Genomic DNA, 25,014 nt, shown 5'->3' with positions numbered 1-25,014 from the left:
ATGCACGGCTCACCATTCAACTCTGCACTCACACGCACGCTGGTTTGGTGCTTGTTCACTGGGGTAGTTACCAAAATAATACAATTACAAAATACAATATAATATCTTTAACAATGTACCTGATAGGAACAGCACAAAATTGCACGTCATGCAATGCACGGCTCACCATCCAACTCTGCACTCACGCACTGTACAAAATATATGAACGCCCCCCCACCAGACACAGTAAGTTGCTAGCTAGTACTGGCGGGTATTCTTTACAACAAAATACACAACAAATATTCTCAAAAAACCGCTGCATCTTATGTGTGATGTTCGAATAACATTCACAAAAAATTTGATATAAATTGTACATTTAAATCATCACTTGAGAGTATAAAAATCACTTTTGATGTACAGTGCTTTGCAACCAACAACCTACCGCTGGTTTGGTGCTTGTTCACTGGGACGATTCTAACTGGAACATCCCCCCTCGTAAGCAAGCTACGCAAACCAGCCAATAAGATGCCATGTTGAGTAGGTGAAGGCAAGACAAAACTAAAACCAAAAACCCATTGGCTTAACAATAAAGTGGCAAGGGGAATCACCAATATAACCCTGTTACACTGGTAAATATGTCCTTATCCTACTTTCCAACCTTTATATAACACACAGAATGAATTACCAACTGTGAGAAGAGCAGAGGACTAGAGGATTGTCTCTGCAGACAGCATTAGAGGTGGTTGCTGCTACTTTATTGAGAGGAGTTCTGGCGACTCCAACGTGCTTTTCAAAATGAAATTTGACAATGTCCTCTCAGAAATCAATGGATTTGGTAAATTCCAAACAATGATCGTTCTGATTCAGAGCCTCTCTCGCATGACCCTGCCATGTCACTTCTTACTGAATAACTTCATAGCTGCTGTGCCCTCTCACCACTGTGACCTCAGCGCTCTGGAGGATGAGGGTGTCTTTGGGAATCTGACCCAGGAGCAGAGACTGACTGTCAGTATTCCAGTACAGGAAGATGGGACTCCAAGCTCCTGCAAGATGTTCCCAGAACCCCAGTTCAACCTCCTGTCCAACTTCAATGACAGTGACCTAGCTACAGTCACCTGTCAGAATGGATGGGTATATGACAACAGCACCTTCAAATCCACTCTGGCTACAGAGGTATGTCTCTTCCTTTTCCAGCTATTTTGCTTTCTAGATGGAAAGCATTGAACATGTTGATCACGTTGTAACTGTTCTGTTGTACTCATGACACCAGGGTTATTGTTCTGATCTCTTTTAAGTGGGACCTTGTATGCGAAAGAAAAGGGATGAACAAAGCGACAGCCACCATTTTCTTCATTGGAGTAATGTGTGGGGCTCCTTTATTCGGTTTCCTCAGTGACAGGTATGTATGCACCATACAGAAAGAACCCTTACTACTTCACACAAACCTGCGTATACACACCAAGGTTATTATAGTAAACAAAAACTGAAAATAAATAAAAAATAAAATTGGAAAAATAATTTAGTAAACTGAAAAAATGTCAAACGAAAAAAACATTTGAAAAAATAAACTATACTGAAACTATTATCTATGATGCAGAAAATAACTAAAATAAACATCATAAATTGTTTAGTTTTAGTTGTTTTCTTCTAAACTTTGAGCAGAAATGAAATGTTGACGTTTCAAATAGGCCTAGCTTGTACTAGCTATCAGTAGCTAACAGGGAAGAAATTTGAGGGTGTGCATGGAGCATGAATGGGGCAAGCTAGAACAGCTTGTGAAGTTGCTGGAGCCGTTCACAATCCACACCGTCCAACTGGCTGACCAGTGACTGGGCCAAGCTAGAACAGCTTGTGAAGTTGCTGGAGCCGTTCACAATCCACACCGTCCAACTGGCTGACCAGTGACTGGGCCAAGCTAGAGCAGCTTGTGAAGTTGCTTGAGCCGTTTTCAATCCACATCAACCAACTCCAAACTGACAGCCAGTGCAGTGTCTTCTTAACCTTGAGGCAGACTTGCAGTCAACTACGGTTTCAAAACAGTTGGCACAGGTCCTCCTGAAGTCACTGCGTGAGCGCTTTGCATGCATACTGAATCCTCTGGCACTTCGATCCAACCTCTGCAGCAGCTTGTCTGATGGGCCCAAGTGTGTCTGTGGCACTTCGCTCACCAGAGACAGACACACTAATGAGGGAAGCAGAGTCTTTTTTCCTTCATCAAATCAGAGAGTACAGCTGTGGAGCAGCAGGTCCGCAGGAAGATGCCAGCACAATGAGTCCAGCAAGCATGTCGACCTCAGTGCTTCATGTTTAATATTACATAAACACATGTTTAATATTACATAAACACATGTTTAATATTACATACAAAATAACATGTCAAATGTGCCATGTCTTCATTCATCTGTTGTTTTTTCCTCTCTCTATCTGACAGATAAAGGTAAAGGTACTTGATTCTCCTTACATCTACTACTAACGTTAGAAAAGCATTGGATTGGTGGACACATGGGCAAGAAGGTTTCCTTCCACCTTATTTCTTGCACCAGTCTAGGCGCTTATCCTTTCGATCCAAGTCACATTCAGATTGATTTATAATTTAAACCTTACCTTACCAAACCTATCCAAGTCTATGGACCTGGCCCCTCACCTCATGTATTACTGCCCCCAGTGGCAAGAAGTGACATGCCAAAGAAAACAAACTATAGGCCTACAACACATAAATGAAAATGCTCTGGATAAGAGTGTCTGCTAAATGACTAAACTGTAAATGTAAATATTAAATCACAAAACTATAATAACCTTGATGCATACAAACAGACAATAACATATGCACTATACCCACACGTACACATGGATTTTGTGTAGAAAATATGCGGTAGTAGAGTAGGGGCCTTGGCAGCAGCTAATGGGGATCCATAATAAATACAAAAAAATTCTAAAACTACTGATAATACATGAAAAAATGTCCCTTTCCTGTGGCTGGAAATAGCTGCATAGTTAAAACCATTTGTATTTGTATTTATTAAGGATCCCAATTCTCTACACCTCTGCTCTTCTTCGTAATTAATTCTGTGTGTTGTATAAAAGTTGGAAAGTAGGATAAGGACATATTTATCAGCATTGTGTTAACCATTCATTGATCCTAAGCAGAGATAAAGCGAAAGCTTGATCCCAATAAATGGGATGTTTTTCTTAATTTATTTTCAGGCAAGTACCATAAACTTTCACATTAGAGGTGCTGAAGTGATAAATCGGTAACACTTTATTTGGAAAATCCTAAATCAATGTTTAGTTTGTAGATGTTCATTAACTCTCAACACCATTTTAACCAACTATCCACTAACCCTTACTTCAAGCCTATAAACCTTACAATAATCAGGGGTCCAGCAGCATTAAGGCAGTTGAATACAATTTCAAATATTACATGACATTACATTTCATAACACTTTTCACAAGACGTTAAGTGTGTTCCCTCAAACCACTACTCTACAATCACATATCTACAATACAAAATCCATGTGTACATGTGTTTAGTGTGCGTGTCTTATCATGTGTATGTGTGTCTGTGCCTGTGTGTGTGTCTCTTCAAAGTCCTCACTGTTCCGTAAGGTGTATTTTTATATATTTAAATATGATTCTACTGCTTGCATTAGTTACATGATGTGGAATAGTGTTCTATATAGCCATGGCTCAATGTAGTACTGTGCACCTCCAATAGTCTGTTCCTGACTTGGGGATTGTGAAGAGATCTTTGGTGGCACGTCTTTTGGGGTATGAATGGGTGTCTGAGCTGTGTGCTAGTATTTTAAACAGACACCTCGGTGCATTCAGCATGTCAACACTTCTTACAAAAACAAGTTGTGATGAAGTCAATCGCTCCTCCACTTTGAGCAATGAGAGATTTACATACATATTATTAATATTAGCTCTCCGTGTACATTTTAAGGGCCAGCTGTGGTGTCCTGTTTTGAGCCAATTGTAATTTTCAGAGGTCCCTATTTGTGGCACCTGACCACATGACTGAACAGTAGTCCAGGTGCTACAAACTAAAGCCTGTAGGACCTGCCTTGTTGATAGTGTTGCAAAAAGGCAGCGCTGCGCTTTATTATCGACAGCTTCTCCCCATCTTAGCTACTATTGTATGTTTTGACCATGACAGTCACATCAACTTGCTCAATTTCCACAAAATGTATTAGAAAATGTAGTTGAGGTTTAGGGTTTAGTGAATGATTTGTCCCAAATGCAATGCTCTTAGTTTAAAAATATATATATTTAGGACTAACTTATTTTGCCACCCTTCTGAAACAAACTGCAGCTCTTTGTTAAGTGTTGCAGTGATTTCACTCACTGTAGCAGCTGACATGTATAGTGTTGAGTCATCCGTATACATAGACACACTGACTTTACTCAAGGCCAGTGGCATGTCATTAATAAAGATTGAAAAAAGTAAGGGGCCTAGACAGCTGCCCATTTTCCTCTCTCATGATGCCATCTATTTTGTGAAGTTCACCAGTCCCTCCTGCAGCAAAGCACCCCCACAACATGATGCTGCCACCCCTGTGCTTCACGTTGGGATGGTGTTCTTCGGCTTGCAAGCCTCCCTCTTTTTCCTCCAAACATAACAATGGTCATTATGGCCAAACAGCTCTATTTTTGTTTCATTAGACCAGAGGACATTTCTCCAAAAAGTACGATCTTTGTCCCCATGTGCAATTGCAAGCCATAGTCTGGCTTTTTTAGAGCAGTGGCTCTTTTTTAGAGCAGTGGCTCTTTTTTAGAGCAGTGGTTTTGGAGCAGTGGCTTCTTCCTTGCTGAGCCGCCTTTCGGGTTGTGTTGATATAGGACTCGTTTTACTGTGGATATAGATACTTTTGTACTTTTTTCCTCCAGCATCATCACAAGGTCCTTTGCTGTTGTTCTGGGATTGATTTGCACTTTTCGCACCAAAGTAGGTTCATCTCTAGGAGACAGAACGCGTCTCCTTCCTGAGCGGTATGACGACTGCGTTGTCCCAATGTGTTATTTACTTGTGTACTATTGTTTGAACAGATGAACGTGGTACCTTCAGGCGTTTGGAAATTTGTGGTCTACAATTTATTTTCTGAGGTCTTGGATGATTTCTTTTGATTTTCCCATGATGTCAAGCAAAGAGGCACTGAGTTTGAAGGTAGGCCTTGAAATATATCCACAGGTACACCTCCAATTGACTCAAATTATGTCAATTAGCCTATCAAAAGCTTTTAAAGCCATGATATAATTTTCTGGAATTTTCCAAGCTGCTTAAAGGCACAGTCAACTTAGTGTACGTCAAATTCTGACCCACTGGAATTGTGATAGTGAATAATAAGTGAAATAATCTGTCTGTAAACAATTGTTGGAAAAATTACTTGTGTCATGCACAAAGTAGATGTCCTAACCGACTTGCCAAAACTATAGTTTGTTAACAATAATTTTGTGGAGTGGTTGAAAAATGTGTTTAATGACTCCAACCTAAGTGTTGGTAAACTATACAGTTGAAGTCAGAAGTTTACATACACTAAGGTTGGACAATTGTTTAAAGACAGATTATTTCACCTATAACTCACTGTATCACAATTCCAGATGTATTTGGCTAAGGTGTATGTAAACTTCAACTGTATTTTTTAGCCAGACAAGTCAATTAAGAACAAATTCTTATTTACAATGACTGCCTACTCCAGCCAAACCCTAACGACACTGGTTTTAATACTGTTTTAATACTGCCTGGAATTGAACCAGGGTCTGTAGTGAAGAGTCCAGCACTGAGATGCAGTGCCTTAGACTGCTGCACCACTCGGGAGCCCTCTAGCAAATCTGAGAAGCAATATCATTTGCTATTATTCTCAGTAATTTTCCATCCGAGTTGTCAGACCCCGCTGGCTTGTCATTTTTGATAGACAGCAATAATTGTTTCACCTCTTCTACACTCACTTTACGGACTTCAATGCTTGTCTTTCATAATTTGATCAGTTCTACTTGTATGTGTAGTGTCAGAATTTGTTGCTGGCATGTCATGCTGAAGTTTTCTAATCTTGCCAATGAACAATCATTAAAGGAATTGGCAATATCAGTGGGTTTTGTGATGAATGAGCCATCTGATTTAATGAATGATGGAGCTGAGTTTGCCTTTCTACCCAAAATGACAATTAAGGTGCTCCAAAGCTTTATATCATTCCTCTTTTAGTTTCTTCTTTTTATTCAGTTTAGTCAGATGATTTCTCAAGTTGTATTACGTTTTCCAATCGGTTGTGCAGCCAGACTTATTTGCCATCCCTTTTGCCTCATTCCTCACAACCATACAATTTTTCAATTCCTCATCAATCCACAGGGATTTAACTGTTTTCACAGTAAAAAAAAATGTAAACGGGGCATGCTTATTAGTAACTGGATTAAGGAATTTCATAAATATGTCAAGTGCAGTGTCTGGTTCCTCATTACACACCATAGACCAACAAATCTTTATTTCATACAACATAGGAATCATCACAAAACTTCTTGCATGACCTCTTATACACTATATTAGGTTCAGACTTTGGTGTTCAATTGAATCCTTTACAGAAATGAAATACTCTGATAGTGTCTAGTGTTTAATACCATATTGTTGTGTTTCACTTAGCTGCATTGTGTATAGAAATATGGCAACACTACATTATGATATACTGTACTGATAAATTGCCTTTATAATATTTTATTTTTCTCTGAACAGATTCGGCCGGAGGGCAATGCTGATGGTGGCTTACCTAGCAACTATGGTGTTTGCTTTTACCAGTGCCTTCTCAACCTCCTATGTCATGTTTTGTATCATGAGATTTTTCACCGGAGTGACACTATCTGGAATAAGCATTATCTCCATTGTACTCAGTGAGTTAGTCCCTGATTGCCCTTTGTATTGTATTGTGTTTTACATATTAAAGTGTTGTACAGGTAGCCTAGCAATTAACAGCGTCGTGCCAGTAACTGAAAGGTCACTGGTTAAAATCCCAGAGCCGACTAAGTGAATAATCTTGAGCAAGGCACTTAATCTTAATAGCTCCTGTAAATGCTCTTGACAAGAGTGTCTGGTAAAATGTATAATGCTATTATAGTCTCCCTCTATAAAAGGTTTTAGACCTCAAGGGAATTGATCTTGGTTCAATTTTGGGTTAAATTAAATACACTGGGATTTCATAAATTATTCATATTAAAAGGTTGATGATTGATTTAGTGATATATTGCATGACTGAATGATCTTTTCTGTTCCTGCTGTAGCTTCTATGAATATTCAACTTGTTCAACAGGAACTTTGACTGTAGAGGCACTCTGCAAATTATGTTGAGACAAATCTGAAAGTAAACACTAAAAAATGGTTGCTTGGTATCAACATCAGTTGCTTTACATTAGATGTAAGTGTTAGCATAAAAATCGGTATTTACTTTAACATTCAAATATAATTAATTCTAAACTCTCTTTCTTGGACATATCTACAGGTGTGGAATGGTTTGACATTCAACACAGGACATTTGCTGGAGTGATAGTAAGCCTGGATTGGACAGGTGGAAACATGCTGCTAGCTAGCATTGCATACTTTGTGAACGACTGGAGGTGGCTGACCATAGCAGTTACCTCGCCTCTTGTCTTGGCTGTCATTACCTGGTGGTACACAACCCATTTTACTTTGATGTTATGTGTTATACTTGGTTTGATGAGTTCAATGTTAAAACTTGTCCGGTGGTAAAACATGTAAAGGTAAAACTTGTTGAAATGTTTGTGGATGTAATGGTGAAGTCAGACCTTATATATATACCCTTAGTAATAGTATCTACTAAAAGGAAAGGTTTCTAACAACATAACATTATTGTTAGAGACCATCTGGTGGCCTTGCCTGGTGTCAACAGGGATCTGTGCCATTGCAGGTGGCTTCCAGAGTCTGCTAGGTGGCTCTTAGCGAATGGAGAAAAAGAAAAAGCCCATTTCTACCTGGAGAAATGTGCCAAGATGAACAACAGATCCAAGTGTATGGCTGAGATCACACCACAGGTACATTTAATGCTCACATATGTGGTATCATGTTATGATAGCCTTAGTCTCAACAGGGCATCTTTCAATCACAAGTCCTGCTGAGACTGAGACTGTCTGTCACGACTTCCACCGAAGTCGGGTTCCTCTCCTTGTTCAGGCAGCGTTCGGCGGTCGACGTCGCCGGTCTTCTAGCCATCATCAATCCACTTTTCATTTTCCATTTGTTTTGTTTTGTTTTTCTACACACCTGATTTTCATTTCCCTCATTAATTGTTATGTATTTAACCCTCTGTTCCCCCCCATGTCTTTGTGGGGAATTGTTTGTTGTAAGTGCTTGTGCACATGTTTACTGGTGCGCGATGGGTGTTGTTATTCTTTATGCCGTTGGTTTTGCAATTAAACTGCTCCTGCTATTACCTACTTCTGCTCTCCTGCGTGTGACTTCCCTGCCACCAGTTACGCACGCCTTACAGAATTCCCCACCTTGAAAATGGAGTCAGAAGGAGCAGGTGCCCCTGGTATAGGGGTTGAGGAGTGCATCCAGGAGCAAGCAGCAATGATCCACCATCTCGGCACCGCCATGGACCAAGTCGTCCAAACCATGGATTGCTGGGAGAGACAGGGAGTTCATCCAGCGCCTCCACCAGCACAACCAGGGCATCCACCACTCGCCTCACCTTCACCCGGTCCCATGCACGCTGCCAGGGTTTCCTATTGCAGCTAGATCTCTACCTGGCAACCGCTCACCCGGCTCCTTCGGGCCGTGAGAGAGTGTCCACACTCGTCTTGTGCCTCTCAGGGAAAGCCCTGGAGTGGGCCAATGCCGTGTGGGGAGAAGGAGATGTGGCGCTGGACCATTTCGAGGATTTCACCCGCCGTTTCCAGGCAGTCTTCGACCACCCGCCCGAGGGTAGAGCGGCGGGGGAACATCTCTACCATCTGAGGCAGGGGACGAGGAGCGCTCAGGAGTTCGCCATGGACCTTCGGACCCTGGCCACCGGCACGGGATGGAACGACAGGGCCCTGATCGACCACTATTGCTGTAGTTTGTGCGAGGACGTCCGTCGTGAGTTGACCTGCAGGGGCATCACCCTCACCTTTGACCAGCTGGTGGACCTGTCCATTCGGTTGGATAACCTGCTAGCTACCCACGGACGTCCAGAGCAGGGTCTGTCGGGTCCATGTAACTTTTTCAGAGTTTTCCCCACATTCCCAGCATAAGGCGCTCTTCGATTCAGGCACGGCTGGGAGTTTTATAGACAGATCGTTCGCCCATAGTTTAGGGATCCCCATTGTTCCCGTGAATGTGCCCTTCCCCGTTCACACCATAGACAGTCGACCATTAGGGTCAGAGTTGATTAGGGAGGCCACCGCTCCCCTGGGCATGGTGACGCAGGGGGTTCACAAGGAGAGAATCAGTCTCTTCCTCATTGACTCTCCTGCGTTTCCCATGGTACTAGGCCTACCCTGGTTAGCCTGTCATGACCCCACTGTTTCATGGAAGATGCGAGAGTGCTCAGGGAGATGTTTAGGGGTTACCGATGGTGCGACTACGGTGGAAAGTCCAGACCAGGTCTCCACCGTCCGCATCCCCCCAGAATATGCCGATTTGGCTCTCACCTTCTCCAAAAAGAAGGCGACTCAATTACCACTCCATCGACAGGGGGATTGTGCGATAAATCTCCTGGTAGACGCCGCACTTCCCAGGAGTCACGTGTATCCCCTGTCACAGACGGAGACGGCGGCTATGGAAACATATGTCTCCGAATCCCTGCGTCAGGGGTACATTCGGTCCTCCACTTCACCCGCCTCCTCAAGTTTATTTTTTGTGAAGAAGAAGGAGGGAGGTCTGCGCCCGTGTATTGACTATCGAGGTCTAAACCAGATCACTGTGAGGTACAGTTACCTGCTACCTCTCATAGCCACAGCGATTGAGTCAATGCACGGGGCGCGCTTCTTCACCAAACTAGATCTCAGGAGCGCTTACAACCGTGTCTGGGAGGGAGACGAGTGGAAGACGGCTTTCAGTACTACCTCAGGGCATTATGAGTACCTCGTCATGCCGTACTTGTTGATGAATGCTCCATCAGTCTTCCAAGCCTTTGTAGATGAGATTTTCAGAGACATGCACGGGCAGAGGTTAGTGATATAAATTGATGACATTCTGATATACTCCGCTACATGCACCAGCATGTGTCCCTGGTGCGCAGGGTGCTTGGTCGTCTGTTGGAACATGACCTGTACGTCAAGGCTGAGAAATGCCTGTTCTTCCAACAGTCCATCTCCTTCCTAGGTACCGCATTTCCACCTCAGGGGTGGAGATGGAGAGTGACCACATTTCAGCCGTGCGTAATTGGCCAACTCCCACCATGGTAAAGGAGGTGCAGCAGTTTCTAGGGTTTGCCAATTACTTGGCTACCGGAGGTTTATCCGGGGTTTTGGTCAGGTAGTGGCTCCCATTATCTCACTGCTGAAGGGGGGACCGGTACGTTTGCAGTGGTCGGCTGAGGTGGACAGGGCTTTTGGTCACCTGGGGGCTCTGTTTACCTCGGCTCCTGTGCTGGCTCATCCGGATTCCTCTTTGGCGTTCATAGTGGAGGTGGACATGTCCGAGGCTGGGATAGGAGCCGTGCTCTCTCAGCACTCGGGTACACCACCGAAACTCCGCCTCTGTGCCTTCTCAGCCCGGCGGAGCAAAATTATGACGTGGGGGACCGGGAGCTGTTGGCTGTTGTCAAGGCTTTGAAGGTGTGGCGACATTGGCTTGAGGGGGCTAAACACCCTTTTCTCATCTGGACTGACCACCGCAATCTGGAGTACATCCGGGCAGCGAGGAGACTGAAACCTCGCCAGGCAAGGTGGGCCATGTTTTTCACCCGTTTTGTTTTCACCCTTTCTTACAGACTAGGTTCCCAGAACGTGAAGGAGGACACACTGTCCCAGCTATATGACACAAAGGAGCTGTCCATGGATCCCACCCCCATACTCCCAGCCTCCTGCCTGGTGGCGCCGGTAGTGTGGGAGCTGGACGCGGACATTGAGCAGGCGCTACATGTAGAACCCACTCCCCTCCAGTGTCCCGCTGGGTGTCTGTAAGTTCCATCTGCTGTCCGTGACCGGCTGATCTATTGGGCCCACACGTCACCCTCCTCTGGTCATCCAGGCATCGGTCGGACGGTGCAATGTCTGAGTGGGAAGTACTGGTGGCCCACTTTGGCTAAGGACATGAGGGTTTATTTTTCCTCCTGCTCGGTGTGCGCCCAGTGTAAGGCTCCTAGGCACCTGCCCAGAGGTAAGCTACACCCCTTACCCATTCCACAACGGCCTTGGTCGCACCTGTCGGTGTATTTCCTTACCGATCTTCCTCCATCACAGGGTAACACCATGATCCTGGTCGTTGTGGACCGTTTCTATAGGTCCTGCCGTCTCCTCCCTCTGCCCGGTCTCCCTACGGCCCTACAGACTGCGGAGGCCTTGTTTACACACGTCTTCCAACACTATGGGGTGCCTGAGGACATAGTGTCTGATCGGGGTCCCCAGTTCACTTCGAGGGTCTGGAAGGCGTTTATAGAACGTCGGGGGTCTCGATCAGCCTTACCTCGGGTTTTCACCCCAAGAGTAACGGGCAGGTGGAGAGAGTTAACCAGGATGTGGGTAGGTTTCTGAGGTCTTATTGCCAGGACCGGCCGGGGGAGTGGGCGGCGTTCGTGTCCTGGGCAGAGATGGCCCAGAACTCGCTCCGCCATTCCTCCACGAATCTTTCCCCCTTCCAGTGCGTTCTGGGGTATCAGCCAGTTCTGGCTCCTTGGCATCAGAGTCAGACCGAGGCTCCTGCGGTAGACAACTGGTTCCGGTGCACGGAGGAGACATGGGATGCCACTCATGTTTACCTTCAGCGCGCCGTGCTGCGCTAGAAAGCCAGCGCAGACCGTCACCACAGTGAGGCCCCGGTGTTCGCACCGGGCGACCAGGTCTGGCTCTCAACCAGAAACCTGCCCCTCCGCCTGCCCTGCCGGAAGCTGGTTCTACGGTTTGTGGGGGCATTTAAAGTCCTGAGGAGACTGAACATGGTGAGTTACAGGTTACAGCTTCCCCCCGATTACCGTATTAACCCCTCGTTCCATGTGTCTCTCCTCAGGCCGGTGGTGGCTGGTCTGCTACAGGAGTCTGAGGTGCGGGAGTTTCCTCCGCCCTCTCTGGACATCGAGGGGGCCACGGCGTACTCCGTTCGATCCATACTGGATTCGAGGCGTCGGGCGAGGGGCCTTCAGTACCTCGTGGACTGGGAGGGGTACGGTCTGGAGGAGAGATGCTGGGTTCCGGTGGAGGACGTGTTGGACCCTTCAATGCTGCGGGAGTTTCTCCGTCCGGATCGCCCTGCACCTCGCCCTCCGGGTCGTCCCCGAGGCCGGTGTCGGCACGCTGCTGGAGCCGCGCGTCAATCGGGGGTACTGTCACGACTTCCACCGAAGTCGGTTCCTCTCCTTGTTCGGGCGGCGTTCGGCGGTCGGCATCGCCGGTCTTCTAGCCATCGTCGATCCACTTTTCATTTCCCTTTTGTTTTGTCTTGTTTTCATACACACCTGGTTTTCATTTCCGTCATTCATTGTTGTGTATTCAACCCTCTGTTCCCCCAATGTCTTTGTGGGGAATTGTTTGTTGTAAGTGCACATGTTTACTGGTGTGCGATGGGTGTTGTACCCATGTTTGTTATTCTTTATGCTGTTGGTTTTGCAATTAAACTGCTCCGGCTATTACCTAGTTCTGCTCTCCTGTGTGTGACTTCCCTGACACCAGTTACGCACCCCTTACACTGTCCTAATATTGACACCATACTCAGAAAATGCTGCTCATTTTAGCATGCGTGGCTTCATGACAATGGTGAAACTAATACCTTATACCAACTAATACCAGGTGAAAACCTATTCTGAGCCATCTTGGTAAGCAAATAAGATAAACCTAGAAATGCGTTGTTGGACAAAAAGTTGCATACAAGCATGCCTTTTTTGGTTGCCCACAGACCCTTACGAATGCAGTAAGAGTTAAAGATGAGGAGAAGAAGTACGGTTTTGTGGACCTTGTGAGGACTCCAAATATAAGGAAACTTGCCATTTGCACAGGAATACTATGGTAAGTAGGGGAAAACACTTTTGGATCTCATCAAGGTCTGATGCCATAGAATTCATCTTAAATGCCCTTAAAAGGGAAACAATCTTTTAGTATTTTTTTCATTAGTCCACATCATTGGCCACATGCAAAACACATCATCACGGTAATGTAGCCAGTGACACTTTGCTTCTTGAAAGTCCAATATCTTGAAAACTTGACTGCTGACATACAAAACATTTTGGGACTGTATCAACACTGGACTAATGAAAATAATATATTTTTTTGTTTTCTCTCCAACTTGTCTGGCTGTCAAATTTAAAGGAGCAACATGTATTATTTTAGTCATCATTTCCATTTCTTCAAGGTTCTTAAAGGACACAGAAATAGAAATGCCTATCAGCAGCCGCCACTGATTTGGCTCTAGTTGAAGGTGGAAATGTTACATGTATATCCTTTAGAAGTATTTTTTTAATCTTAAGTTTCTTATTTTCTTCGACCTGTAGGTATGGAGTTGCATTTACATATTACGGCATCAGCTTGAACATCACTGGGTTTGGCATGAATGTCTACTTCACACAGTTCATATATGCTGCCATCGAGTTGCCTGGAAAGATTATGGTCTATTATTTCTTGAACAAGTTTGGTCGAAAACCTGGACAGGTTGGGACACTGCTTTTGACTGGAACCTGTGTCTTCATCAACATATTTGTTCCTCAAGGTATTTGTTAGTTCCTGAAAGATATTGTTAGCAAATAATAGGTTTTCACTTTACTTACGCTTTACTTACTTAAATACTTACTTACAATTTGAGTTGCTTGTGGAACGTATGCCATCTACGCAGTTTGTTTTCTTTGTGCACTTGCATTTTGAGCCCTTGAGTTGTTAGCCTTAGATTCACTCATCCAGGTTTTCATATTTTCACTTAGGTTTGTGGGTGTTTCGTACCATCGTGGGTCTTTTTGGGAAAGGCCTGTCTGAAGCATCCTTCACAATAATGTTCCTTTATACCACTGAGCTCTACCCAACAGTAGTTCGGTGAGTGACCAATAAACTACTATATCACATAGTGTTCACTTAATGTAATCACCTGTAGTCTTGGTGTGCATTCAGTGAGGTGAAATGTCTTTCACAATGTTGCAGATAGAAATGTAACAAATAGAGCTAACACGACTCCTACTTGACAGACAATCAACTCTGTTCTACACAAAAAATGATATCTAAACGTTCTGTAATGTTGTTGCCTCCTTATAACACACATTGTTGAAGTGAAGTTTCCAATTTAATTATACTGCCAGATTATCATAATTTTTTTGCACAGATCTGGCCTCTTTTGAACTCTAAATTACTTTTTTGCTTGGTCACTCAGGCAGAACGGCGTTGGCTACACCTCTTTTGTGGGTCGGCTAGGCGTGTCCATCGCTCCCCTCATCGCCCTATTGGACGTTGTGTGGGAGCTCCTCCCTGCGGTGATATATGCCTTGGTGGCTGTTGGTACCGGACTAGTGGCTTTGCTCCTCCCAGAAACACTCAATGTTCGCCTGCCAGAGTTCATCGAGGACATAGAAAAACCAAGGTAGAGCAGGAATTGTATTTGGTAATACTGTGTCTAAAGCATCTAGGTACTGCATATGATTGATTGATTATTTATTTAATTTCAGTTTCAGACACCATTTAGTGCCCAGCCTATATGGGCCAATAAGATACAATCAAGTGCTTGTGAAGAAAAGGGGAAACAAATACAGTTTATAAAAATAATGCAGTTATATAATGCATTGTAAAACTTGCCATGGGCCTGATTATAAAGGCTCATGCATGCTTATAACAAGTTGTAAACATTATACCTATGCCCATGCTTTAACCAATTCTTTATAAAGGCTCACACATGCTTATAACAAGTTATAAAGCATTATAAACTGGGTGGTTCGAGCCCTGAATGCTGATTGGCTGAAAAGCCGTGGTATATCAGACCCTCTACCACGGGTATAACAAAAATGTATTTTTACTGCTCTAATTACGTTGGTAACCAGTTTATAATAGCAATAAGGCACCTCGGGGGTTTGTGGTATATTGCCAATATACCACGGTTAAGGGCTGTATCCAGGCACTCCGCATTGTGTCGTGCTTAAGAACAGCCCTTTAGCCATGGTATATTGGCAATATACCACACCCCAGTGGGGCCTTATTGCATAACTCTAAACCAGTTAGTTTGAGTCCTGGATGCTGATTGGCTGAACAGCATTTCAGCTATGTGTATATCAGACAATATACCACGGGTATGACACAGAAATACTTGTTTACTGTTCTATTTACGTTGGTAACCAGTTTATAATAGCAATAAGGCACATTGTGGGTTTGTGGTATATGGCCAATATACCACGGCTAAGGGTTGTATCCAGGCACTCCACTTCGCGTTGTGCATAAGAACAGCCCTTTGCCATGGTGTTACTGGCCAATATACAACACCCCTTGAACTTTATTGCTTAATTATACCCATACCAATGCATAAACTGAATTTTTATGAAGGCTCATTCATGCTTATAACAAGTTATAATGCATTATATCTATGCCAAGGCTTAAACCGATTCTTTACAACGGCTCATAACAAGTCAGACAACATTATACGTATACGCTTTAAGTAAAGGTTACCCATTATTTAATCAGTATTCAGAATTGGACAAATGGCCATGTAACATCTAATTGCACCTTTCACGCTTTGCAGAGCGGAACTGGAAGGAGAGAGTGGCAATCCACTGAAGCAAGCTGATGAAAACAGGAATGGAAATGGAACAGTTGAGGTTACATGAATCCACGCAGAGATCCTATTAGATTATAAAAGGATTAGTTATGTAGTTATATGTGATTCCATGTCACTCAGAGAGACAGTAGTTTTCAAGCAAGTGCATGATAGATGGACAGAGCAGAATATCTACCTAGAAGAAATATAATGGATGGACCAAAATGGATGGATGGACTTTTACTTACCTGTTTATTACTTGGTGAAAGATAGATGAATTGTAGCCCATTTTGCTTACATGGTCATTATTGAATCTACTGTTTTGTTCTTCATAAATACTGGTGTTTGTGTGTCTTACTATGTGGCTTTGCAATAAATCTGTGTTCTATACATACGTTTCCTGTACTGAGTTATCCTAACTGGGTTAGAACTGGGTTCCTTCAACTCCTGTCACGAGTTGTAACTTGTATTTTGGATAATTCTGACTGTGTATTGTTATTATTTCCATGGAGTTAAATACCTTTATTGTGGTGGCACGTTCAATAGAACAAAACATTTAAAAAATGGTGATGTGTTTCAGCATATCTAGCCTTAGGCTCATTCCCACTTGGGTGGGAACAAGCCTGAGTCCCAGCCTGTTGGTGCCATCATGCTGTCAAGTACTTGTCATTCATTGCCATGGTATGTTTGGCTTGACAATGAGCAATGGAGTTTGAAAAGCACAGACATCATGTTCCATTCTCTTTTTGAACTGTTCACATATTATTGAATTCCTGAAACTTTGAAATGGTGAAATATTCTTTAGTTGCTCAAGCAACTACTTGCTGTCAATGCATCACCAATTAATGTATATGAAGGCATTCTTTAACAAGCAGAAGTGGTTTATTTAATTTATTTTGCACAGTAAAAGATTGATCTGTTTCGCAAGGTTTAACTAACAATGAGACAGTTGGACCAACAGACAGACAACCTTTAGACTTGGTAAAAGATTATGAAATATTTTCTTGGTTCCAAAGTATGAATGTGAATGAGTGTGATTGCTGTGCTTTCAGTATTACAAGAAGTCTGTCTGGACCAAGTGGAAGATGAAGTTTGAGCACCTACTCTCGGATATCAATGGATTTGGACGGTTCCAGATTATGATCATTATTATCAGCTTCGTTGCACGATTCACCCTGCCTTGTCACTTTATGCTGGGTAACTTTATAGCGGCCGTGCCCTCTCACCGCTGTGACCTCAGCACTCTGGATGATGAGGGTGTCTTTGGGAATCTGACCCAGGAGCAGAGACTGACTGTCACTATTCCAGTACAAGAAGATGGGACTCCAAGCTCCTGCAAGATGTTCCCAGAACCCCAGTTCCACCTCCTGTCCAACTCCAATGACAGTGACCTAGCTACAGTCCCCTGTCAGAATGGATGGGTATATGACAACAGCACCTTCAAATCCACTCTGGCTACAGAGGTAAGCTTTTCTGTCTTTTTGTCACTAGACTATAGGTAATAATGTAGTCAATGAATGTCTCATTGAATAAAAGGCCATGTTGTACTCATTGTATGTCATTCTTCGACCACTACACATGGTTGCATAGAAATGAAGTATTATTTGTAAGTACAAATCTCTACAAATCTCATTGAATGTTGCAGTGCTAGCTACTCAATTAAATTATTTCACAAAATGGAAGTAGAGAGGCTGTTCTCTTTTATACGGTACCTTGAATGTGTTGTCTGTTTATTCTTATTTCTACCTCTTACATCAGTGGGACTTGGTGTGTGACCAGAAAGGGCAAAATAAGGCGACGGCCACCATCTTCTTCTTGGGAGTGATGTTCGGAGCAATGACCTTTGGTAGTCTGAGTGACAGGTAAGTTAACAATCATTTATAAATTCATAGACAGTGGATTTTAGAGTCACCTTAAAACAAATCTCTTGTGTACAGACGCACGTAACATAACTGGTATGGTAGTGTCAACAGAATGTGCGGATGCAATGACTAATGAGGAACCGTCACTGCATCACTGTTAGCATCTTTTGGCCAATAGACCCGCCGGTAACTTGGAAAGAGAGGAGGGTGGAGCTACCGCGCTGCTTCCCCTCCTCATTCTAGTACATTTCCTAACATGTCTTTCCCCAGATCTTATTCGAGCATCTGATGCAATTACTTGAGATTTTAGTTCTGGATTTCCAAGATGACCTAAAACCATGAAGTAGACTGTCTCTGAATGGAAACAAAAAAAGTTGTATAGATTTGGTCCACTCTTTGCTACTATAACAGCCTCCACTCTTCTGGGAAGCCTTTCCACTAGATGTTGGAACATTGCTGCTGGGACTTGCTTCCTTTCAGCCACAAGAACATTAGTGAGGTTGGGCGCTGATGTTGGGTGATTAGGTCTGGCTCGCAATCAGTGTTTCAATTAATCCCAAAGCTGTTCAATGGGGTTGAGCTCAGAACGTTGTCCAGGCCAGTCAAGTTCTTCCACACCAATCTCGTCAAACCATTTCTGTATGGACCTTGTTTTGTGCACGGGGTCATTGTCATGCTGAAACAGAAAAGGGTCTTCCCCAAACTTTTGCCACAAAGTTGGAAGCACAGAATCATCTAGAATGTCATTGTATGCTGGAGCATTAATATTTACCTTCACTGGAACTAAGGGGCCTAGCCCAAACCATGAAAAACAGCACAGTACCATTATTCCTTATCCACCAAACTTTACAGTTGGCACTATGCATTGGGGCAGGTAGCCTACCACTTCGTGGCTGAGCGGCTCGTGCTCCTAGACAGTTGAACGGGGCAGCTCTAGCAGGGCAGAAATTTTACAAATAATTTGTTGGAAAGGTGTCATCCTATGACGGTGCCACGATGAAAGTCAATGAGCTCTTCAGTAAGGCCATTCTACTGCCAATGTTTGTCTGTGGCGACAGCATGGCTGTGTGCTTGATTTTAGACACCTGTCAGCAACAATTGTGGCTGAAATAGCCGAATCCACTAATTTGAAGGGGTGTCCACATACTTTTTTATATATAGTGTAGTTGCTGGTTGAAAATACAACATACACAGGACCTTCTAAATAGCAGGTTTTGCATGGGTGGAGTTGTGGCTTGCCTGGTGACATCACCAGGTGGCAAATTTGTTAATTTACCAATAACAAAGAGAATTCCAAACCTATAAAAGTTTTCCCCTCAAAATGATTGCTTGAGAAATAATTATATTTCTAAAAAGCATTCTTTTATATACATATTTTTTACTTTAATAGAAAACTGTTTTATGGTACCTAATTGTATTAGGTTTAGTATTTAGTATTTAATATTTTATTAGGATCCCCATTCATAGCCATGGGAGTTCTGAGGGTGCTGCAGCACCTTGAAAAATGGGAATATTTATTTATTATTTGTAAAAAAAATAATACTTGGCCTTTACAACTCTTCCGTCTTTAGCTGCAGGAAACTTTTTTTTTACAAAAGTAGTGCACTGGGCCTTTATTACACCTGTATTCAGGGCTGGTCCTGGCAATTCTGCCACCCTAGGTGAGACAAACATATTGCCCCCTGCAAAACTAGAATACTCAGAGTAAGCAAAATTATGTTGAAAAGACGTCTAAAATCCGTATTTTCCAGACGTTGAAGTTAGGTTCAATTTAGGTTCTGAATGAAAAGTGAAAAGACAATATGTATTTTCCAGAAATCAAGGCCGGTTGTGACCACACCAAATCCGAACCAAACATAGGCGTCTATAGTTGAGCAAAATCAAGGCTGGTCTAGACTGGACCAAAAACTAACTTCTGTGGGTGTGGAAATCAAGACCGGTCTAGACTGCACCAAACAAAAAGATTGCTGGTCCAGATAGGACCAAAAAAAGACATCCAAAAGACATTGGCGTCGGTCTGTGCTTACTGGGGTGTATCCTACAGTGTCTGCCTGCGATGTAATTTTATGAATGCTCATCCATGTCTTAGTCCCACTGTTTCTAAAACAAGCTTTTCCATTGGCTTTATTAATCCTGATTCCTGTGACTAATCCATATTACATTTCCACCACACTAATCAATTTGGCTGTTTAAGCTATGAATATCATATACCCAACTTTATCAGGAGTTATCCTGAGCCTATTTGCAATGTGTTTACACAGCGGGAAATGCAGAAGTATTTTATTTTTTCGCTATGGATACAAACTTGAAACCAATGATCATGACAATTTAGCCCAAGGGGTGAAACTTCTGGACAGCAGTTTTGAGTAGCCTGATTATCCATTCCATATTGTCCATTGTTACTTTGGCCTCTACTGTTTTTAGTATATATGGTTTGTTAACATGTCAGCACATTTTTTTTTATATAAGGCGCCTTATAGGTTAGAGTATTTTATCAGAGAAACCTGCATGATGTAAAAAGTGTCTGTCCCATTACTTCTACATTATATCTCCAGCCTATAAGCTACAGAAAAAGCCACATACTATTTCTACCATATCCTATATCTGCTACATGATTTATGTTCGTTCATTTTGACGGAATGTTGGTGGAGCGTGGCAGCGATACGTCTCTCCAACAGCACCCTGGAGAGGCACGCTGGGAATGGACGAGCAAAATATAATGCGCCACTGCCTTTCACAAAGTGGGCACTACTTATTACAGGCATCAGCGCTCACCTAAAAAGTCCACATGCCACTGTTGAGAGAAATTGTAATTGTTTTTGGGCAGAATTAAGTGAGGTTTTATGTGTTGTTGGAGGTGTGTCTTTGTCAGTTTAGCTCAGAAAATGCCGGCCTCTTCAATCTGCGGGCATAGACGGCTGCGGTCTGGCCTTCCCCGTATTAGCGGACGGATATAGGAAAGGGGGATACTTAGTCAGTTGTACAACTGAATGCCTTCAAGTGAAATGTGTCTTCTGCATTTAGCCCTCTGCAGCTCGGGAGACATTTTTTTCTCTCACAAAAGTATTGTATTGAGCCTTTACTACTCCTGTATTATCAGACCGATACAGCCGTATGCAAAAAGAATTGCAGCACCCCCACCAGCAAACATCTTCTCTTGGCTATGTCCCCATTTTTTTAATATATTTTTTATTTCACCTTTATTTAACCAGGTAGGCTAGTTAAGATCAAGTTCTCATTTGCAACTGCGACCTGGCCAAGATAAAGTACAGCAATTCGACACATACAACAACACAGAGTTACACATGGAATAAACTAAACATACAGTGAATAATACAGTAGAAAAAAGAAAAGAAAAAGTCCATATACAGTGAGTGCAAATGAGGTAAGATATGGGAGTTAAGGCAATAAATAGGCCATGGTGGCGAAGTAATTACAATATAGCAATTAAACACTGGAATGGTAGATGTGCAGAAGATGACTGTGCAAGTAGAGATACTGGGGTGCAAAGGAGCAATATAAATAAATAAATACAGTATGGGGATGAGGTAGATAGATGGGCTGTTTACAGATGGGCTATGTACAGGTGCAGTGATCTGTGAGCTGCTCTGACAGCTGGTGCTTAAAGCTAGTGAGGGAGATATGAGTCTCCAGTTTCAGTGATTTTTGCAGTTCGTTCCAGTCATTGGCAGCAGAGAACTGGAAGGAAAGGCGACCAAAGGAGGAATAGGGGTGACCAGTGAGATATACCTGCTGGAGCGCGTGCTACGAGTGGGTGCTGCTATGGTGACCAGTGAGCTGAGATAAGGCGGGGCTTCACCTAGCAGAGACTTGTAGATAACCTGTAGCCAGTGGGTTTGGCGACATTAGCTATTGCTGAACCAGCAGCTACACTTCCTGGGGTCCACATGAAACATAAAACATGACATATTACAGAACATCAATAGACAGGAACAGCTCAAGGACTGAACTACACACATTTAAAATAATAACAACAGGACCTAGAAAGGTCCTACTAACACAACACTGAGAGAAACAGAGAGACCCATTACTCTATGCCTACATCCTAATACATTCATATATTACATTTTCATATAGTACATTTACATTCAGTAACATCTAGCAGTTACGTGCATACATACATCAGTACACATATGCCTATGAGTTATTAGGGTAAGACAGGGGGGATTGGAAATTATGAAGACAATTACATTGAGGGAAGCTACAATCTATCTGCAATATTAAAGCTGATCTACCCCCTAAAAAAAGAAAAGAAAGGGCAAAGGCATTGTGCTGTTTTTATAAATTTATTAAAGTACATTTTGCTGTTTGCTTGTGTAATTTGAAATGGAAGGGAGTTCCTTGAATTCATTCTGGATTTGGGGCTGTGTAGAGACCCCTGGTGGCATGTCTGGTGGGGTAAGTTTGTCTGTCAGAGCTATTTCAACACATTAATATTTCTCACATTAACATTTATCTTTCCTCTACTTTGATCCAAGAGAGACTGACAATTTGACATTGATATAAAAACAGCTACATTTGGTCTTTAATATTTTTTAAATCGATAAAATTAAGGGGACATTTGTATTTGTATTCTCTTTACATAAGCTTATCTTATTATATTTCTAATTGAAAGAGGGGAGTTGCCTCACACTACAGAGAGGGAAATAGGCCCCTGCCCTATGGGCCATTCTAGCTCGGAGAAACTTACTTAATGTAATTAGATATTTTTCTGTTCACTTTATCTTCACATGTTGTCTTTTTTCTCTAGGTTTGGTAGGAAGACCATGCTCCTGGTGTCCTATATCTCTGGCATGCTGTTTGGTGTTGCCAGTGCTTTCTCCACCTCCTTCATAATGTTTGCTGTGCTCAGGTTCTTCACTGGGTTCGGCATCACTGGCATCGTCATCATCTCATCAGTACTCAGTGATTATACACACACACATGCACACAGCCAAACACACACACACACGAAGCCCACCCACCACTAGATGAATACAGACAACCCACGTGGTGTCTCAGAGACTATCCTTGACTCATCTGGTGTTGCGTTGTGCCATCCTCAGGTGTGGAGTGGGTGGACATTGAGCACAGAAAATTAGTGGGAGTGATTGACAGCCTGTCCTGGACGTTTGGTAACTCCATGATTCCAGCCATAGCCTATTGTGTGAACGACTGGAGACAGCTGACCATAGTGGTCACCTCACCTCTCGTCCTGGCCATACTCACATGGAGGTCAGAGGGAGGGAGGGACTAACGAACAAATGAATGGACAGTTAACAGTTGCTGTGTTATTGTGAATAACATCTTTACCTCCTCCAATAGGTGGATTCCTGAGTCAGCCAGGTGGCTCATAGCCAATGGGAAGTTTGAGAAAGCAAACTTTTATTTGCAACAATGTGCCCAGATTAACCAGAAGCAGGAGTTTGCATCCAAAATTACACCAGAGGTAAGCAATTGCCAGGATAGGATAAGTTTAAGCAATATGGTTATTTAAATTCCTTCACTCTTCCGTCTAGCCTGGTTCCAGATCTGTTTGTGCACAAATCTAATCAAATTGTATTTGCCACATGCGCTGAGTACACCAGGTGTAGATTATACAGTGAAATACTTACTTAACGGAAATTACCAAATAAAAAGGAAATATTAACACAAAATAGTAACACAATAAAATAATAACAAGGCTACAGTATATACAAGGATGCCGAGTCAATGTGCTTGGGGTACGAGGTAGTTGAGGTAACATTTACATGTAGGTAGGGGTTAAAGTGACTAGGCAATCAGGATAAATAATTAACAGAGTAGCAGCAGCATGTGAAGAGTATAAAAGAGTGTGAAAGTGTACGTGTGTGTGGAGTCAATATGGATGTGTTTGTGTTTTGTGTGTGTGAGCATATGTAGAATGTGTGTGTGTATATGTTAGTGTTGGAGTGTCAGTGTAGTATGAGTGGGTAGAGTCCAGTGATTGTGCATAGAGCCAGTGCAAGAGTGTCAGTGGGCCCTGTGTTGAGGGACAGCGTGGCGGATGTGTTGTTGCCTACCCTCACCACCAGGGGGCAGCCCATCAGGGAGTTGAGGATCCAGTTGCAGAGGGAGGTGTTTAGTCCCAGGGTCCTTAGCTTAGTAATGAGCTTGGAGGGCACTATGGTGTTGAACACTGAGCTGTAGTCAACGAACAGAATTCTAACGTTGGTGTTCCTTTTGTCCAGGTGGGAAAGGGCAGTGTGGAGCGCAATAGAGATTGTGTCATATGTGGATCTGTTTGGGTGTTATGTGAATTGGAGTGGGTCTAGGGTGTCTGGGATGATGGTGTTGATGTGAGCCATAACTTTCCTTTCAAAGCATTTCATGGCTGCAGATGTGAGTGCTATGGAGCGATAGTTATTTAGACAGGTTACTTTGGCCTTCTTGTGCACAGGGACTGTCTCGCTAACTCCTATGGTCAGATTTGGCAAGACAGCACAAATAGATCTAGGACCTGTTTACTTTAACTCTTAAAGCCTGGGTGGGATTTTTTTCATATTGCTTATGTATATCCAATCTTTTCATATCTACAGGAGCGTCGAGGAGATAACGTCTAGGGGTTGATTTGAGATACAGCAACTGATCCACCTCTGTTCTTCTCGCCACCAGACGCTGTCCAGTATCGTTGTGACAGAGAGAAAAGACAGAACCTACTCCTACCTGGACTTGATCAGGACCCCAAAGATGAGGAGACTGGCTCTACTCACAGGCATAGTGTGGTGAATATCCCCGGTCTCATGATATCTGATACAAGTTGCTTTAGTAAACGCATGTTCATCATGTCTGGCCACACACAATAATGTAGGAATGTATTGATGCTATCAAGTTGGGTAAGATTTCATTTGACCGTTTTGATCTAATATCCACATAAGAGAATATCCTGAAATGTAAATTCAACTTTAAATTAGACTTTTAGCTCACGTCAAACTGTGTCAAAACACATGACATAGCTCTACACTGTTTAACAACACCAACAATGCCAACCTGACTTCTCATCCCAAAGGTATGGTGTGGCTTCAACATATTATGGCATTAGCTTCAACATCACTGGATTTGGGCTCAACATATATCTAACCCAGTTTGTGTATGGTGCCATAGAACTCCCAGTCACACTATCAGTGTACTACCTTCTGGATAAAGTGGGCAGGAGAAACACAGAAGTAGGATCTCTGCTAGGAGCTGGAATCTGTCTCGCTATTAATATTTTCCTACCCAGAGGTGAGTGCTTTCTTTGTGGGGGATCAGGGAGGCGGCCAATTCAAGTCCAGGAGACATCTTATAATGTATTGAGGC

General features: G+C 43.0%; 2 protein-coding genes across 2 annotated transcripts in view; both read left to right on the top strand.

Annotated features, from left to right (window-relative positions):
• The first annotated feature begins 618 nt into the window (after positions 1-618).
• On the top strand, positions 619-16,217 carry LOC112252573 (solute carrier family 22 member 7-like). The gene is made up of 10 exons (XM_024423941.2): positions 619-1,152; positions 1,275-1,378; positions 6,701-6,855; positions 7,461-7,629; positions 7,887-8,010; positions 13,013-13,122; positions 13,605-13,819; positions 14,028-14,136; positions 14,468-14,674; positions 15,821-16,217. Exons 1-10 carry the CDS (start codon positions 775-777, stop codon positions 15,903-15,905), a joined length of 1,656 nt encoding a protein of 551 aa, XP_024279709.1. The 5' UTR covers positions 619-774; the 3' UTR covers positions 15,906-16,217.
• A 691-nt stretch (positions 16,218-16,908) lies between these two features.
• Positions 16,909-25,014, top strand: part of LOC112256105 (solute carrier family 22 member 7-like) — a 9,517-nt gene continuing 1,411 nt past the window's right edge. Inside the window, exons 1-7 of the mRNA XM_024429101.2 lie at positions 16,909-17,298; positions 17,594-17,697; positions 22,469-22,623; positions 22,764-22,932; positions 23,023-23,146; positions 24,331-24,440; positions 24,725-24,939. Of these exons, the coding sequence (XP_024284869.1) occupies positions 16,921-17,298; positions 17,594-17,697; positions 22,469-22,623; positions 22,764-22,932; positions 23,023-23,146; positions 24,331-24,440; positions 24,725-24,939 (1,255 nt within the window). The 5' untranslated portion in view covers positions 16,909-16,920. The remainder of the gene's footprint in view (positions 17,299-17,593; positions 17,698-22,468; positions 22,624-22,763; positions 22,933-23,022; positions 23,147-24,330; positions 24,441-24,724; positions 24,940-25,014) is intronic.

This window comes from Oncorhynchus tshawytscha, linkage group LG01, assembly GCF_018296145.1.
Source record: "Oncorhynchus tshawytscha isolate Ot180627B linkage group LG01, Otsh_v2.0, whole genome shotgun sequence".
In the NCBI taxonomy this organism is placed as follows: Eukaryota; Metazoa; Chordata; class Actinopteri; order Salmoniformes; family Salmonidae; genus Oncorhynchus; species Oncorhynchus tshawytscha.
Note: the sequence above shows the minus strand (reverse complement) of the source record. Positions and strands in the feature narration are given on the sequence as shown.